General features: G+C 42.1%; 1 protein-coding gene across 1 annotated transcript in view; it reads left to right on the top strand.

Moving 5' to 3' along the window:
* The window catches only part of tns1b (tensin 1b), a 432,602-nt gene that overhangs the window by 351,317 nt on the left and 61,862 nt on the right, over window positions 1–19,423 (top strand). Inside the window, exons 18-21 of the mRNA XM_034186320.1 lie at window positions 1,607–3,109; window positions 9,175–9,255; window positions 17,445–17,638; window positions 17,753–17,891. Of these exons, the coding sequence (XP_034042211.1) occupies window positions 1,607–3,109; window positions 9,175–9,255; window positions 17,445–17,638; window positions 17,753–17,891 (1,917 nt within the window). The remainder of the gene's footprint in view (window positions 1–1,606; window positions 3,110–9,174; window positions 9,256–17,444; window positions 17,639–17,752; window positions 17,892–19,423) is intronic.

Genomic DNA, 19,423 nt, shown 5'->3' with positions numbered 1-19,423 from the left:
GCTTCCAACAGACCCGTTTCTTTGTTTAATTATAAAGTGTGTCCTGGGGAAACACCCCGAACCCCAAAACTGTCACGTCCGCACGTTGGAGGGCCCAGGGCAGAGCATTACCCCCCCCCCCCCTTTTTTTGAAGAACGTTAACCTCCTACCCCAAATTAAATTGTTTCTGAGGGACTCACCAGACATCAGCTGACAAGGGGCACTTTTACTGAATGAGAAAGGGTAAAAACGTATACAAACGGGTGAGTTATTTGTGATTTATTTTTTATTTGTGATGTATTCAGACATTTTTATAGAATCGGGTGTTCTGACAAACGTAACGTTGGCCGTGCTCGTGCATCGACCACCCTCACAATTTCGTGTAGGACGCCGTTGGTCCTCCGACAGCTGAATACGGTACTCATCCTTGGGGCACATCCCCCCCAATCACAGTGTTTTTAAGACATACTTTATAATAAGATACTGTTTAAATGTAGTTCCTGCAGTATGCCATCAACACACTGAACATTTATTACATTGTGCAATTCTCTTGGCAAGTTTGCCAAGAAGGACCTTGCAGTGCACGACTTGTGCACGCCCACCGAGTTCTGTTACAGAGCTCATTATTCAGTAAAGAGACGGAGACACAGAGACACAAACGAACAAACGTCTTCATGCAACTCCTTTAACAGCGGCAGGACCTGAACTGTGAAGCCCCATTGAAGGTTTCAGGTGAAGAAACTGTCACGCGATTCATTCAGATGATGTCCAGAAGTTAAGTTCTTGGAGATATATTTCGGAAGCCTCTGAGAAATGTCTGCTATTGGTTGCTTCAAGTGTGTGTTTCTGTGTGAGTGAATGTGATTTTCAGTCTGAATGTCAGACTTTTGTTTTTCTTCAGTTTCCACGGTCCAGAAAAAGCCATCATTACTTAGTGAGGCTGAGTTTCCAGTGATGACTAAATTCTTCTCACTGGGGTTCCCCACTTCCTCTGGACTACTGGACTTGGGTGTGGCCCCCTGTAATGTGCAGATGTTTGCTCACATGCGTCCTGGGTTCAGCGTGTGCGCTTGGCATATCGAAGCAGGTCCAGTGATCGATCAGAGCTTGTGAGATGTATCACTCTGTATTTGGTGAAACATGGCAGGGATCGCTCACGCACATGTTGCAGAGATTTGCCCACTTGGGGAAGTGCAGAGCAGCCTGCTGTGATTTCATTGTTTTCCACAGAGCGTGCCACAGACTCTGCTCATTTCCTGAAGCCGGTTGAATAGGTGGACTTCGGCCAGTGGTTAATGCCTTTCCTCTGCTTCTGTCCTTGATAGTTTTATCTTTATTTATGCATTAATATTTCATCAACAAGGTGTTCTTATTCTTGCGTAACACACAGAGGCGATAACGACAGCTTGCTGATGATTCACTGAAAAGCACCAGTTTTACTTTCAGGGATGAACTTATCAGTTGACGATCTGCTGAAGTGACCAGTTGGAACAAATCCTATAGATCATTGACCTTTTTGTCAAATCATTTCCCATTTCTGCTTTAGTGTTTTAGTAAGGTTTTGTGTAACGTTAGACTTCATGGATTACTGAGCCACTGCTCTTTTGTTTTTTTTTTGTTTTGTAGAAGTTATCCATACCCAAGGACCTCTGGATGGCAGCCTATATGCCAAAGTTCGCAAAAAGGAGTCTGTTAATGGAGCAGTCACAGAGAACGGTCTCCCGCCAGCCGTTGTTGACCACACCCTACCCACAGGTGACCATGCCTTGTCAGTGAGCAGCGATTCAGGGAATTCTACTGCCTCCATCAAAACTGATCGAACAGATGACGCAGCAGCAGCCCCCTCACCGGCGGCCACAGTGAGCCAGCCCCACATTCCTGTGGGTGAAGAACTGCTGCCAGTCCTTCACAATACCCCGCCTGCACAACAACCCATCAGTCCCCAAGAGAAACAGGAGCTGGAACAACTACTGAGTGGCTTAGAGGGACCAATGCACCATCAGGGCTACCGGTCCACCCCGACCTCTAACATAGGCAGGATGCTTCATCTGGTGCCTGCTCAAGTCCACGTTAATGGGCACAGTAGTATTGACCGAGAAACTGACATTTTAGATGATGAGCTGCCCATCAGTCAAGAAGGCAACAGTGTGGACAGTTTAGGGACATTCTCCTCCACAGACGACCGGGCCACTCCAGCTGATCTCTACTACCAGTCCGAGTCGGTCACTAATGGCCAAGACCATGTCCCATATTTGGAGGGTAGCATCCAAGAAAAACCTCTAGAAACTGTCCAGACCCAAACCGGCACATCCAATAAGCCAGGCACGATGACACAATTTGAGTCAGGCCCATCCATGGGTCACTCCATAACCACCCAGAATGGCAGTTTGTTCCGCTCTCAGTCATTTGGTGCTGAGCCAGAATCCATGCCTCAAGCTCCAACCCGCACCACAAGTAGCAGGGATGCTGTCCAACGTGGCCTTAATGTTTGGCAGCAGTTTGGTGTACCCGAGGAGCCTGTGACTGAAGGCCTCACGTTTAGCCCACCTTCTCCCATAGCTACACTACGAAGCCACCACAGCCTTCCACAGTTTCCTCATCGTCACAGTGCTTCACAGCAAGAGATAGAGCAGTCTATTGAAACACTTAATCTCTTAATGTTGGACTTGGAACCAGGTTGTTCATTACTGTCAAAGTCCCACAGTGATCCCCTGAAGGAAAACAGTCTTGTGGTGACCACTCAGCCATCTTTTTCCCAGAGTCAGGCTAGGCCCTCCTACCCGACTGACCACTTCTCTGGTGCCATGGCCAGCCTGAACAGCTACTCGTCACCTTCTGAAATATCACCTGGAAAGCCAAGCACCTCAGAACCTTCACCTGTCCATGGATCTTTGGGTTACACATTTGAAACAGATGGAAGCAGCTCTTCTTTTCAAGTCTCCCCCAGTCAAATTGGTCACCTCCAGCTCAAAGCGGTCAACAACTACCCGTGTAGCATAACATCCCAACCTGGAGAGGCCTCTGAACCCCAGAGAAGTCCTAGTCCCACCTCTGCATCACCTCAGCCAAGAGATAGTGAACCTGAAGAGGTCTTCAATGTTGAAGGTCTTGTTGCCCAACGTGTAGCTGGTAAGCATTTACATTATTTTATCTCCACCTGATATTTATGTCCCTGAAAGCACACTTAAAGTGATTCTTGTGTTCTTGTAACTCTCCTTTCATATTCAGTAGAGAAACAGTTATTCTGTGATGTTGCATAAGCTCCAACATGTCGTAGTTTGCTCTTGAACTCATGACTCAGGCACCAAATTTTGCCCATTAAATGAGATGTTACATTCCAGCTCCATCACATTACCTGAAAGACACTTGACCAGAAATTGTATTTCCTTCTGCTTTAATCAACGTCACTCCCTGAGTTCTCTCTCTCCCTCATTACTTGCTGTGTTTGTTTTTCTTTTTCACTGAGACACACATGAACACACATGTTTGTACAGTAGTGTTCAGAATAATAGTAGTGCTATGTGACTAAAAAGATTAATCCAGGTTTTGAGTATATTTCTTGTTACATGGGAAACAAGGCACCAGTAGATTCAGTAGATTCTCACAAATCCAACGAGACCAAGCATTCATGATATGCACACTCTTAAGCAGGGATGGGCAATCATGTGCCATGAAGGGCCGAAGCACTGCAGGTTTTCCTTGCTACCAATCACCTCAGCAGGTGATTTCATTAATGTTCAGGTGTTTCAGCAGGTGGTTTCATTGACAACCAGGTGTTTATGTTCAAGGGAGAAGTTCATCAGCAACCCACCTGCTGAGGTGATTGGTTACAAGGAAAACATGCAGTGTCTCGGCCCTCATTGCCCACCCCTGCTCTTAAGGCTATGAAATTGGGCTATTAGTAAAAAAAAAAAGTAGAAAAGGGGGTGTTCACAATAATAGTAGCATCTGATGTTGACGCTACAAACTCAAAACTATTATGTTCAAACTGCTTTTTTAGCAATCCTGTTAATTTTTTGGTTATCTGTGCCCACCACTGCATAGCACTACTATTATTCTGAACACTACTGTATCTACATATAGGATTTTTTGATTGATGATAAATGGGCAAAAGCATCTACAAATATGAGCTGTTCCAGCAAAATCAGACCAGCCGTGTAAAGACAGTGATACAGAGAAAAAAAAGCAGTGCATGAGATGCATGAGTCATGGATTTTTGGACCCAGAACCATGATACAGGCTGATCAGGACGTGTTGGCCGTGATGTTTTTGGGTTTTGTACAGAACTGAATCTGCACTGTGGCCTTTCTCACACTAACTCAATCACCTTCAACCGCTCGCTGCAGTTAAGGGTCGCTGGGACACTGGAGCTTGTCCCAGCAGTCATAGGGTGTGAGGCGGGGTTTACCCTGGACAGGACGCCAGTCAGTCACAGGGTGACATACAGACAAACAAACACATTCACACCTACGGACAATTTAAAGTTTTCAATCCACTGAACCTGTGTGTCTTTGGATGTGGGAGGAAGTCGGAGCACCGGGAGGGAACCCACACAAACACGGTTAGAACATACAAACTCCACACAGAAAGGCCACAGGTCGGAATTGAACCCATGACCTTCTTGCTGTGAGGGAACAGTGCTAACCACTAATCCACCTCCCGTCCCAACTAGTAAAAAAAAAATAAAAAATATGACCTGTACTCTAGAAAATACAGTATATTAAAGTTTTTTCTTTATGGAGCAGATGCAGAGCAGAAATCCTCTAATCAGTGGTCTCTCACAGTACTTTTGTAGTACACTAAAAGCTGTTATGTACTGCCTCAGATGGATGAGGTACTGGGCAAACATCTGACTTGGAAAACATTGGTCTGTACTGTTCCAGATTTCCTAAATGTCTTCTGGCCCATCCCTGTGACACAGGCTGGATGATGAAGTGCAGCACACCGACTGTACCTGAACAAACACAAAATGGGACAAAACCAACAGAGCAGAGCGGCAGCTCAGCCTTCAGATAACAAACACCACAAAGAGGTTGTCTAGAATCAATATTGTAGTTTAATTTCTTTACTGTGTAAAAGTAGAGAAAGTTGTCATCATCGTCATGACAATCCATTGGTGGTGACAAAGATTGTCTCTTGACTGATTCCCGGATGAGATATCGACATCCAGGGTCGATTGAGCGTGGGTTTGTTTAATGTGCAAATGTTATTGCACGCCAAGAAACAGACGGCCCTTGACAGATCCCAGATGAGGTCCTCAGACGGGGTCTGAGGACCTCACAACCTTCATCTACCTTCACAGCCATCACCTTCTCCACCTGATCAGCCACTGAGGACTTCTTCTTTCAATAGAGCCTTCATGGTTACCATAGCAGTCACCGGGCACACAAGGTCCCCACCATATTTCACCCCAACAGGCAATCCCCTACTTGAGCCGTTATCCAGGTGTCACCACATGGACAAGGGGTTGGATTTAGACGCCCAATCGAGCACATATTCACACATTCACATGACTATGTGCTGATACACATTAACAGGATTAGTAGTTGTGCGAGAATTAAGGCTTGTGTCTAATCGTTTTTGTGGAACAAAACTGTAGCTTTGGCAAATAAACACACATTGTCAGCACTCTTTGTTCAGGGTATCATCCAAACTAGCTCAGTTTTTCTTTAAGTTGTATTATCAGGACTGTAATACAATTATACATAACATTATGCATAATGTTATGTACGAGGTCTGTTAGAAAAGTATCTGACCTTATTTTTTTTAAAAACCATATGGATTTGAATCACGTGTGATTACATCAGCCAAGCTTGAACCCTCGTGTGCATGCGAGAGTTTTTTTCATGCATGTCGGTGACGTCATTCGCCTGTGAGCACGCCTTGTGGAAGGAGTGGTCCAGCCCCCTCGTCGAAATTCCTTTGTCTGAGAAGTTGCTGAAAGACTGGCGCTGTGCTTGATCAAAATTTTTTCAAAAACTGTGAGGCACATCCGAGTGGACGCCATTTGAGAAATTCAGCTGGTTTTCTGTGAAAATTTTAACGGCTGATGAGAGATTTTGGATTGTTTCTATCGCTGTAAGGACTTCCCACGGAGCGGGACGTCGCGCAGTGCTCCGAGGCGACGTTGTCATCCTGTTTCAAGCTGAAAACCTCCAAATTTAAGCCTCTGTTGACCCAGGACGTTGTGAGAGAACAGAGAACTTACAGAAGAGGTCGGAATCAGCAGTTTATCCGGACATTCCACTGTTAAAGGACATTTTTTTTAATGAAAGACGGGCGGATGGATTGGCGCGTCGGCTCATAGCCGGCGCGGCACGCCCGCCACAGGAAAAAAACCTCCGTTGGAAGCCTGAAGGACAAGTTGGAACATGCCCTGCTGTTAAACAATTTCTCAGATACTCACTCAACTGAAAGCCACCAAAAGCCGCCTGGATTTTATAAATGGTTATCAACACGGAGGTGTTTTTCTGTTGTGGGCGCACCGTGCCGGCTGCGAGCCGACGCGCCAATCCGTCTGCACGTCTTTCATTAAAAAAATCTCCTTTAACAGTGGAATGTCCGGATAAACTGCTGATTCCGACCTCTTCTGAAAGTTCTTTGTTCTCTCACGATGTCCTGGGTCAACAGAGGCTTAAATTTGGAGGTTTTCAGCTTGAAACAGGATGATGACGTCGCCTCGGAGCGCTGCGCGACGTCCCGCTCCATGGAAAGTCCTTACAGCGATAGAAACAATCCAAAATCTCTCTTCAGCCGTTAAAATTTTCACAGAAAACCAGCTGAATTTCTCGAATCGTGTCCACTCGGATGTGCCTCACAGTTTTTGAAAAAATTTTGTCAAGCACAGCACCAGTCTCTCAGCAACGTCTCAGACAATGAAAATCCGACGAGGGGGCTGGACCACTCCTTCCACAAGGCGTGCTCACAGGCGAATGACGTCCCCGACAGGCGTGAAAAAACTCACGCATGCGCACGAGGGTTCAAGCTTGGCTGATGTAATCACACGAGATTCAAATCCATATAGTTTTTTTTTAAATAAAACTGTCGGTTTCTTTTCTAATAGACCTCGTATAGTGTAAGCTGTACACTATACATAATGTTATGCATAACATTAAGCATAACGTGTAACCCATGCCATGTATAATGTGAGTTGTACATATGCATGTTATGTATAATGTAAGTTATACATTGTGCATAACGTTATGTATAATGTAAGTTATGCATTGTGCGTAATGTTATGCGTAACATTATGTAGAATGTAAGTTATACGTTGTTCATAACGTTATGGATAATGTAAGTTATGCATTGTGCATAACATTATGTATAATGTAGTTGGGCATTATGCATAATGTTATGTATAATGTAAGTTATACATTTTACATAACATTATGCATAATGTAAGTTATACATTTTGTATAACATTATGTATAATGTAAGTTGTGCATTATGCATAATGGTATGTATAATGTAAATTATACATTTTACATAACATTATGTATAATGTAAGTTGTGCATTATGCAAAACATTATGCATAACGTTATGGATAATGTAAGTTATACATTTTGCATAACATTATGTATAATGTAAGTTGTGCATTATGCATAATGTTATGTATAACGTAAATTATACATTTTACATAACATTATGTATAGTGTAAGTTGTGCATTATGCAAAACATTATGCATAACGTTATGGATAATGTAAGTCATATATTATGCATAACGTTATGCATACCATTATGTATAATGTAAGTGATACATTGTGCATAACGTTATGTATAATGTAATTGATACATTATGCACAACGTTATGTAAGTGATACATTATGCATAACGTTATGTATAATGTAAGTTTTACATTGTGCATAACATTATGCATACCATTATGTATAATGTGATACATTATGCATAAAGGTGTGTATAATGTAAGTGATACGTTATGCATAACGTTATGTACGAGGTCTGTGAGAAAACTATCTGACCTTTTTATTTTTTCAAAAACTACATGGATTTGAATCACGTGCGCTTGCATCAGACAAGCTTGAACCTTCGTGCGCATGCGTGAGTTTTTTCACGCCTGTCGGTTGCGTCATTCTCCTGTGGGCAGGCTTTGAGTGAGGAGTGGTCCAGCCCCCTCGGCGGATTTTCATTCTCACCAAACACCTGAGCGACTGCCGCTTTGTTCCATGAAATGTTTTTCAGAAACTCTGCCAGACAGCCAGCTGGAAACCATTTGGAAGATTCAGGTGGCTTTCGGTGAAGATTGTATCGGTATCACACGGATTAAGGACCATTAAAACTGGATTAAAAACGGCCCACAGCGCCGGAGGGCGCAGCCGCTCATGGCGCGGCGGGACAAAAATCACCTCTGTGTTGGAAACCATTCATAAGATTCAGACGGCTTTCGATGGTTTTTCAGTCGAGTGAGTATCCGAGAAATTGTTTAACAGCTGGGCTTGTTCCAGCTTGTTCTGTGAGACTTCCAACACGGAGGTGTTGTTTGTCCAGCGCCATGAGCGGCTGCGTCCCGACGCGTGAATCCGTCCGCACGTCTTTCATTACAAAATCTCCTTTAACAGTGGAATGTGCCGATAAAGTGCTGATCCCGACCTCTTATGAAACTTCTCTGCTAGTCACATGACATCCTGCATCAACAGAGCCTTAAATTTGGAAGTGATCTGCTCGTTTCAGCCTGTCGATGGCCGCTCAGGGCGCTGTGAGCCGTTTTAATCCAGTTTTAATGGTCCTTAATCCGTGTGATACCGATACAATATTCACCAAAAGCCACCTGAATCTTCCAAATGGTTTCCATCTGGCTGTCTGGCAGAGTTTCTGAAAAAATTTTCATGGAACAAAGCGGCAGTCGCTCCGCCATTCCTAAACAATAAAAATCCGCCGAGGGGGCTGGACCAGTGCTCACTCAAAGCCTGCCCACAGGTGAATGACGCAACCAACAGGTGTGAAAAAACTCACACATGCGCACGAAGGTTCAAGCTTGTCTGATGCAAGCGCACGATTCAATCCATATAGTTTTTGAAAAAAATAAAAGGTTGGATACTTTTCTAACAGACCTTGTGTAATGTAAGTTATTCTGTACTTTTCTTGAGTAGGAACTCTTCTTTTATCAGCCTGATTTCTCCTCTTCCTTTAGTCCTCATCATTTTCTTTTCTTTCACTATGCGTCCATGTACCCAGAATACTCGGCTCGTGCCCAAAAGGTCATCCCGAGCATGCCCGCTTCTCAGTCTGAACGTCCCCGTTTTCACTCCCTTTCTGGTTGGTTCTCCCGTCCTGTCTGTGTGTTTCTTAGGTTTCTTTTTGTGCTTTGCCTCTGAGTGCAGTGATCTGTGTTTTAATTTGTCACGTCTCATTTTGTCGACGTGTCGTGTACTGTCCGGTCTGTAACTAACGACTTCTGTCTTTTTCATGTTGTTATCAGAGAAACACTCTGATTGTTCTGTCTTATTACAGTTACACTTTTATCAATGTAACACTCTTTTGTTTTTTCACTTTGCCAGAGTGTTTACAACATACCGCACTGCATGTTTGTTAGCATTAAGTGCTAAAACTTTCCACTCAGCCAGATGGGGAACATTTTAGACTTGGCTAGCTTACGTATTCAGGTGGTTTAATGCTCAGTTAGCTTTGTATGCAGTCAGTTTTACACTGTGCTAGCTTTTCATTTAGAGTTTTCATGCTCGTATGATAGCAGCAGTTAGCATTCTTGCATCACATCTTTGTGATGGGTTCAAGTCCACCAAAACCCCCCAATTACTTTCTTTGTGGAGTTTGCATGTTGTCAAAGAGTCTGTGTTTTTTTGTTTTTTTTTTCTGGGCTATCTGGTTTTGTACAACCATCCAAACATGCACATTAGGTTCAGCTTTCAACCAGGGTTGGTGACAGGATTACCACATTAGCCACCGTTTAAAACCCCCAACATTATTGTGGAATAAAAAATGCTTAAATGGATGATGGTGGACGAGAATGATCGCCTATTCTAATGTCTGACTGGTTCCTAGTGGCTCCTTGCTCGATGTTTTTAGTTGAGGACCGTTATGAATCCCACAGATCCATTGACTCGTAGGCACCACATCAACTAATTAGCAGCAACACAATAACGAGGCCACAGACAATGTAAGAATTGTTCAGCTCATAAAACAAGAACCAGATTTGGTGTACAATACTTATGAGAAGTTCTTTTCTTCAAAATTGCCATTAACCACATGAAATTTTAGTTTTCAGTTGGGGGGGGGGGGGGGGTGTATAATGTTGACGTCATAGTTTTATCTATTCAACAGTCCGTTCTGGAAGTTTCCAGTCTTTGTGCACTGATTAGGGAGCAAAGCAAACTCCATCACAGGGAATCTCTGTGTTCTACTCTTACCTAGTTTAGCCCACAAGCCAATGCAGTTTGCTGGGGTGCGGCCATCGTCACGCACAAGCAACTACTTGGACCTGTAGGTAAGAGTAGATAAGCAGTGAGGACTAGTGTTCATCCAAAGCACACGGCTGACTTTAACAGATACAACATTGAAATAAACCAAGAGTGTGCAAATATATGATGAAAATCTATATTTCCAGGCACCATCTTGGAAAAAATGGACACCATATTGGAAATTGAAGTGGCTCATGGCTTTTTTGCAAAAAAAAAAAAAGTAGACCAGGAAAGTACCATTGTGCCAATTTGATGCTTGTACCACAAACTAAACAATTCTTCTATGTAATCTATGTGTTTTATGTTTTGTAACACACAGAGAACGATAAATTCAAACATCTGACTGAATGTATTTTGATATAAAACCTTGGAATCTGTGAAGTTGCTACCTCAGTATTTAGTTTTAAGATGAAAACGTTGGCTGTTAGCATTCATCTAATAATTATTGTTGTTATACCACCTGCAGACATTTTTTTCAGGGTGGGGGAGAGGGGCCTGTCATTCTGTGAGATTGTTCACAGACTTCCCATCTTAAAATATGCTGAAATGTAGAAATACTAACACTGCAGTGTTCCCAAACATGTAAGTAGTTCTGTATGTCCATATTAGCGTCCTCTCGACTGTTGCCCCGGTCCCCTTCTGTTGTGGCCCTCATTAAATCAGATGTTAGAATAGATGCTGTAACTGGTAGAATCGCCCCTGTAACCGGATAATGCTAAACTTTCACAAGAATGAGACAGAGGAGGCACAAAGAGGCTCTGTCCTTTGCTCGGAGAGTCCATGTCACAAGATCTGTTTTGCCCAAACTTGAGGGAACAATACCAAGGCCAGAAAACACTGGTCCCATTCAACGCTGCTTTCTTCACTGCACTATTTTTAAGATTTACAAAGACACGTACAGCGGAAAGGACTCCAAATCTAAGACAGTTCACGGTCCTGGTTGGAAACCAAAATAAGACTGCATATGTCCTCTGGGAAACCACAGACAGGATTGTTCTGTCCATGACCCTACGGTGTTTGGGACCGACAGAGCTGACACTTTTAATGACGCAACATTATATCTAATGTTAAAGTTAATAATGAACCTGAAGAGATGCGATGTGTAGTCATGACGTCTCTGCGCTCATCTTCTTGGGAATGACGTCCCCGCCGTGTTTTGTCATTAGTAAGCTCCACATATGGAGAGTTTAAAAGAAGAAAACACCAGATCGTCTGTCATTTTTTTATTATTGTATTATCCAGACTTCATTATCACATACGATTACTGGCTTAAAGACTGAAAATGGAAGAGCTGAAAATATCACCCCAGGCTCACAATCCCAGCTGGAAACCATTAGCTGTTGCTACAGCAACGGCACGGTGTTTGTCAGCACTCTGACTTACAGCAGTGCACTATGGGTACATCTGCTTCTGAGTTGGTGGTGTGTTTCTGGGGGGTTTGAAGCCCCGTAGACATGAGACCAAAGTTGAAATTTGACTGGCACTGATTATTATAGATGTTTTTTCTGGGATCCACATGCTATTAAGACAACAACAGCAAGGACAAACAGATATATATGGGAAAAAAAATGTACAGAAAATTTGACCAGCAGTTGACCTCAACCTTAACATCCAACGTCTCCCAATTAAGATGCTGTCAGTGTTCACAGCAGATATACGGCCGGGTTTATGTTCGATCGCGCTCTCTGAAGGAGGTGGAGTGAGATGGAGATGAATATTTGTCATCGTTTCTGTAACGGATATATTGGGCGTGTCTGAACGGGGCTGACGTAATTCATCGGTCCCTCTGAAGAAAACCATCAGTCAGTTTTTTTCGTGAACACTTCCAAGTCACTGTATTGTAAGTCTGGTAGGATTAAAAGTTAAAGGTAAAGTCACCTTCAGCGCAAAGATCACAGTAAATTTATACCCGTTGTTACTCAGCTAAAAACGTTCTCCTGTGTTGTATTTTCTGATCTCGCGCTCATTGGTCCAAACTTGTTCCAAGGTCACAGGGCAGTCAGTGATTGTATTTCATGCTGGTACTTTCCAGCTTTGGCTGGCCTTTGCTACCTCGGCCCACCAGTCAATGTGCTGAATGTTTTATCTTAAAACTCTTAAATCCTGTTTGTTTTATGCCTCGAGCTTTCTCTCCCTTATTCCAAACCAGATTAACCCAAAGGAGGTTACAGGCTCCTTTAAGATTCAGCCAAAACAGGCCGCATTGAGTCATTACATAACTAAAATACAGTTTGCACCAAAGTACCAGTGTTGTTTTTTTTCCTACCTCATTAGGTCAACATGTTCAGCTTATTAAAACAAAATGTATTATCAGACAGCAATGGAACTTTAAGTATGTAGACATAGTCAAGAAGCTCCGCTGAAGTTCAAGCCACATATCAGAATGGGGGGGGGGAAGTTGATTTAGGTGACTGGACATTGGTGCCAGATAGGTTTGTTTAAATATTTCAGAAAGTGCAAATGTATTAGGATTTTAATGCACTACCATTTACAGGGACTGGTCAAAAAAAAAAAGGAAGAAAGCAGCAGTTCTCTGGTCAAAAATGTATTGTTGAAGGCTGAGATCAGAGAAAAATGACCAGACTAGTTTGAACTGATAGAAACCCACCACTAACTCAAATATCCACGTTACAACCAAGGTGTGCAGAATACCATCAATGCACAGTACATTGAACCTTGAATGAAATGGGCCACGGCATCTGACCACTCCTGCCAGCTAAGAACAGGAAGCAGGCCACAGTGGGCACCAACCCACCAACATTCCACAATGGAAGAGTGGAAAAAACTTTCCTGGTCTAATGATTCTCAATTTTTGCTGCAACATACAGATTATAGGACTTGAATTAGTGTCAAAAAAACATGACACCAAGGATCCCTCTTGTCTTGTCTCAACAATTCAGGGTGGTGCAAGGGTGTAATTTAGAACTAGAAATGGGGGGGGGGGCAAAGTGCGAGGCCCACAGGGCAGAAGCCCATATGCCAGGGTTCTGGAGGCCGCTTTAGACCCACTTGAAGCCAACGGTTTCTAGATAAGCTCAGATGCATTCTGAGCATCCAGAACAGTAATTTTAATGTTTGAGAAGACCATAAAGTGGACACCATTTGACTTATGCAATTTGAAACTGTGGATATAAGTATTTTATTCTGAGAATAGCCAGCATTGATTTTATTAACATCCTGGTGTAAATAAGGTATCACCACATGTGTAGAACTCAAAAAGAATGATAGGTTGAGTTTTCATTTAAAAAACAACTGTAATGTGGTAAAATGTATTCATGAATATGAAAGAACAGGCTCTTAATAATTATTAACTATCACATACTGTATTTTTTTTTCTCAAGATTTGTTTTTGCATAAGTTTGAAAAAACAACAGATCATAAGTTTAGGATAAATTACTTATCATGAATTTAATTTTCAAAGTGGCACTAATGACAACACTCATACTGAACATAATTTCACTTGCATAGACTGATTTTGGAGATCAAGCAATAATTGCAGATGGGCTTTCTGAGGTCCCAGATAGCTTTTCTGATTTCCTTTTCTAACTTTCAGAATTTAGTAAATTAGCATCTGGTCCATTGATACTTATGTGTAGACACTAGTCCCTAGAGGCAACTATTTTTTGGTTTCAAATCTGTGCAAATGCAGTCCCAGAAAATTCCGAATGTGACAAACAAGAAACAGGTGTTGGAAACAAGTCAATGCTGCTAAAAATACAAACTTGTAGAAACAAAGATACTATTCTGACATGGTTTTGCACATAAGACTGACATGGTTTTGCACATAAGACTGGCATAGCATGTTTCAAGTACACACATATATGTCAGAAGGTGGAGGGGGGGGCATACCATATTCTGTCTCCCCTGGTTGAAAAGGTGAGGGGTACATGTCCCCCCTATCCCCCACCAAATTGTCAATATGGATCAAAAACTCTGTGGTGTAGATTCAACAAGATGCAAGACACATTCCTCAAAAACAACCAGTTATAGTAGTACTGAAACCATAAGGGGTCTTACTCAGTACTAGCAAGGTGTACTAGTGAGTATATATTGTGTATTGCATTACAAGGTCAGCATTTTTTTATTTTTATTTTTGGTAAAAACTCAGCGTGCACATGGCAGTCAAATTACGTCAGGTTTTGTTCAGGATTCAGTCATTGACGTCATCTAAATGTCACAAATTGATGTCGAATCATGACATCATTTGGGTGTCATTTTGTAGATCACTGTGACGTCCACACTGTACATCCAGCAGATGTTCTGCAGACGTTTTAACACTGGTTGGTTGTCTTGTATTTTTTTTAACAAATGATAGCATCAGGCATGAGGCAAATGTAGTCTACAGTCTACATTGTGGCTGTCAGGAGAAAAAAAGGTTAGTCAGTTTGCAAGAATATGGAAGATAGATATGCAGTGGTCTGTTGAATGAATGAATGAATGAATGAATGAATTTGTCACACAGACTCAAAATATAAAGGACAACCCATAAAGAAAACCATTTAACAACGTACCCATGTGCCCGAAAGGGTAAGATTGTAAACGCCCAACCCTTTAACCAAAAAAAAAAAAAAAAAAATCTAAATGTATACATATACCCATGATAACAAATACAAAATCTAAATTAATCACTGAACTAAAATTTCAAAACAGCACAGCACCATGCACACCCCAAAAACAACACAAAATTGATCAACCTAATTCATCACACCATAACAAATAATTAAATCATTGTTATAGAGCCTTTTAAAGCCAAGTTACCAAATTATTTAATGTTGTCCAACAAACACGCTACATAAAAGCAACATTATATTTTGTTGGCAGTTTAATATTACTACGTCATTCTACAGACTCCCAGCAACATTGCTACAATGTCGAAGGTCAGCAACTGAGATCTGCGGTTCAGCCCTGGGTGGTGATGTAACTGTAGCCATAGTCTTGGGAAAATGTGCCAGGACTTTCAGGGTGCATAAATGTGGCTTTGAATGTACAGTGAGGAAAATAAGTATTTGAACACCCTGCGATTTTGCAAGTTCTCCCACTTAGAAATCATGGGGGAGTCTGAAATTTTCATCTTAGGTGCATGTCCACTGTGAGAGACATAATCTAAAAAAAAAAAATCTGGAAATCACAGTGTATGATTTTTTAATCATTTATTTGTATGTTACTGCTGCAAATAAGTATTTGATCCTCTACCAAGCAGCATGAATTCTGTCTCTCACAGACCTGTTAATTTTTCTTTAAGAAGTCCTCTTATTCTGCACTCTTTACCTGTATTAATTGCACCTGTTTGAACTTGTTACCTGTATAAAAGACACCTGTTCACACACTCAATCAATCACACACTAACCTGTCCACCATAGCCAAGACCAAAGAGCTGTCTAAGGACACCAGGAACAAAACTGTAGACCTGCGCAAGGCTGGGATGGACTACAGGACAACAGGCAAGCAGCTTGGTAGAAGACAACAACTGTTATGATTATTTATTAGAAAGTGGAAGAAACACAAGATGACTGTCAATCTCCCTCGGTCTGGGATTCCATGCAAGATCTCACTTTGTGGGGTAAGGATGATTCTGAGAAAGCTCAGAACTACACAGGAGGACCTGGTCAGTGACCTGAAGAGAGCTGGGACCACAGTCACAAAGATTACATTAGTAACACATGATGCTGTCATGGTTTAAAATCCTGCAGGGCAGCAAGGTCCCCCTGCTCAAGTCAGCACATGTCCAGGCCCGTTTGAAGTTCACCAGTGACCATCTGGATGATCCAGAGGAGGCATGGGAGAAGGTCATGTGGTCAGATGAGACCACAATAGAACTTTTTGGAATCAACTCCACTTATCATGTTTAAAGGATGAGAACAACCCCAAGAAAACCATCCCAACCGTGAAGCATGGGGGTGGAAACATCATACTCTGGGGGTGCTGTTCTGCAAAGGGGACAGGACGACTGCACCGTATTGAAGGGAGGATGGATGGGGTCATGTATTGTGAGATTTTGGCAAACAACCTTCTTCCCTCAGTAAGAGCATTGAAGATGGGTCATGGCTGGGTCTTCCAGCATGACAATGACCCCAAACACACAGCCAGGGCAACTAAGGAGGGGCTCTGTAAGAAGCATTTCAAGGTCCTGGAGTGGCCTGGCCAGTCTCCAGACCTGAACTCAATAGAAAATCTTTGGAGGGCACTGAAACTCCAAACCTGAAAGATCTAGAGAAGATCTGTATGGAGGAATGGACCAAAATCCCTGCTGCAGTGTGCAGACCTGATGAAAAACTACAGGAAATGTTTGACCTCTGTAATTGCAAACAAAGGCTACTGTACCAAATATTAACATTGATTTTCACTGGTGTTCAAATACTTATTTGCAACATTAACATACAAATAAATTATTAAAAAATCATAGATTGTGATTTCTGGATTTTTTTTTTTTTTTAGATTATGTCTCTAACAGTGGACATGCACCTAAGATGAGAATTTCAGACCCCTCCATGACTTCTAAGTGGGAGAACTTGCAAAATCGCAGGGTGTTCAAATAGTTATTTTCCTCACTGCATATGAGTAAAACTCAAACCTATAAAATAGTTTCCAGTAAAATATTTGTCATCCTACAACATTGTAGTAATGTTGCTGGGAGTTGACAGACTGTGGCACCTTCAAATGTCGTCACTTCCAAAAAGTGTGGAATCATTTGTTGGGGCTTTCAGACACAGTCAGATGTTTGTTTTTTTGTGTTGTCTTCACTTGTGGATCAGCTGCTTCAAAGAAGCTGTTTGGCAGATCATCGTGAGCTTCTCTTTGTTCAGTGCCTGACCTCTCATTAATGTGTTGTTTCTGCACGGCATGATTTAAAAAGAAAAAAAAAAAAAACAAGAAACTACAAATGCTTTGTGTTTGCCACCAAATGCACACGGCAGCCTGCAGCCTGTTCGGTGAGCATCCGTAATGGCTGACAGCATTGATATGGCCGACAGCGCGGCCCTGAGCAACCTGTGCTGATGTGTAACGATGAGTTGTGTGTCCTGTTGTTAGGTGTTCAGGCCCGTGCCACGTCTCTGGATGAGCCTACAGTTCTTCCCCGTCGCCGCACCGCCAGTGACGGACAGTACCAGAGCGGTGGTGATGAAGATCCGTCAGCAGACGTTCCAGTTCGTTCACCCATTCGTTGTGTTTCTCCAGAGTTTGTCCATGCCATAGCGATGAACCCTGGAGGTCGGCCAAAGGAGGTATAAATCCTAGCACATCGTATGTTACACGTGTGTTTCTGTGCTTATATTTTTATGCAGTTTTCACTTTTCTGAGGTCATGCATTTTGTTCTCAATGCTTTCCACCCCTCCAGAGACACTTGCACAGCTACCGGGAGGCCTTCGAGGAGATGGAAGGAGGCCCCATCAGTCCCACATCCACAGCTGGTGGTGAGATGTTCCCCCAAACTCCTGCCTTTCCCGTCTCACCGCAAACCCCTTACTTCAACCTGTGTAAGTCTCCCCTCCGGCTGACACACTGTGGGCACTGTGGAGGTCACCTAGAAAGAAAAGTGAAGTTATGATCTTGAAGGCAAAGTCAAGGTTGTGCTTGACAGTATTATTTGTGTCCTTAATTTCAGCATTCTTATGCAGTTTGGCAGTGTCTCTGTGGGAATAATGTTCTGAGATTGACAAGTTGTTCCAAACATTTAGAAGTACTCATTCAATCATTTTTGACATGTCTCTGGGGGAAAAAAAAATCAGCCTCTTGAATCACCATCCAGATGTTTCTGAGTGAAAGGGGAAAGGTCTTAAGGTCTTAAAGGTTGTGTAAATTATTATACATATAGTTGAGATATCATGTTTTAAAAATACATTCATTTTCAAAAGGTGGTACGTACTTAGCATTAAAGTCACTACATTGTGTTTTAACTTATGCGTTTCTATCAAAGGAAACACTCAACAGAAACTTTTGTTTTGTTCCCATTTTTCAACAATTAAAGTAAAAACTCAGAGATTTCTTCTGTGCATACAAAAGGCTTCTTTCTCTCAAATGATGTTCATGTTTGCTAAAATCCATGTTCATGAGCTCTTCACCTTTGCCAAGATAATCCATCCACCCGGCAGGTGTGGCATATCAACATGCTGAGTAAACGGTGTGATGATGACGGCACAGCTGGACCTCGGACTGCTCAAATTCAATGCAAATGGAGGAAAAATGAAGCAAAATTCAATGTCAGCTCCTCGAGTCACTGCAGCTGACATCAGGTGGAGCAAGACCTTCTGGAAGGTCACAGTAACCTAAACCTCCACCAAACAATGACTGTTGTTGCTGTCATTTCGGCTGCTCTTGTTTTGTTTTGTTTTTTCTGTCAGATCCGCATTGGTAATTTGTCACAAGTTGTACATCGGATGCCCTTTTGTCAAACAATGACTGAATTGATTTAATTTTTTTATGTTTGTTTTGAAACTTGCAGACCTGCATCTGACTCCTTCATTATCAGTAACACACATTTTGCATTTACTATTGCTTCCTCCTACTGGACAAAACTGGAATGCAAATATATTATCTTTTCCCGTTGTCTTGAGTTTATATTCTTATGTAGCATGAAGCATTTATTGAAAGCAGGTAATTTAATTTCTCAAATTTATTACAATAATTTGTTCATGGTTTTAGTTTAATTTTAGTAGATGTGTGTATTTTAATTCAAACCATATGAAAATATGATTTGTATTTGTAAGCATGTTTTCAGGAATCACTTAAGGTGGCAAAAATACACTTGCAGTCCAGCCTCAGTGTTTTATGGTCTACACAAAAATGTATGATGGTCATCCCAGGGTGGCAGATGTAGCCACGTAGGGCTTCAATGAAGAGTTACACAGGGCTCTGAATTTCACCACCTTCCAATCATTTTGAAAAGTATACCGTGTTATTTGTCTGATCATAATGATTCTAAATAAGTATAGTTTGAACTATCTATGGCTGAATATGACAGAGTTACGAGGCAAAAAACGGCAAAAAATGTTGACAAAGGCCAATTTCA

Source organism: Thalassophryne amazonica, chromosome 14 (assembly GCF_902500255.1).
Source record: "Thalassophryne amazonica chromosome 14, fThaAma1.1, whole genome shotgun sequence".
NCBI classification, from domain to species: domain Eukaryota; kingdom Metazoa; phylum Chordata; class Actinopteri; order Batrachoidiformes; family Batrachoididae; genus Thalassophryne; species Thalassophryne amazonica.
Note: the sequence above shows the minus strand (reverse complement) of the source record. Positions and strands in the feature narration are given on the sequence as shown.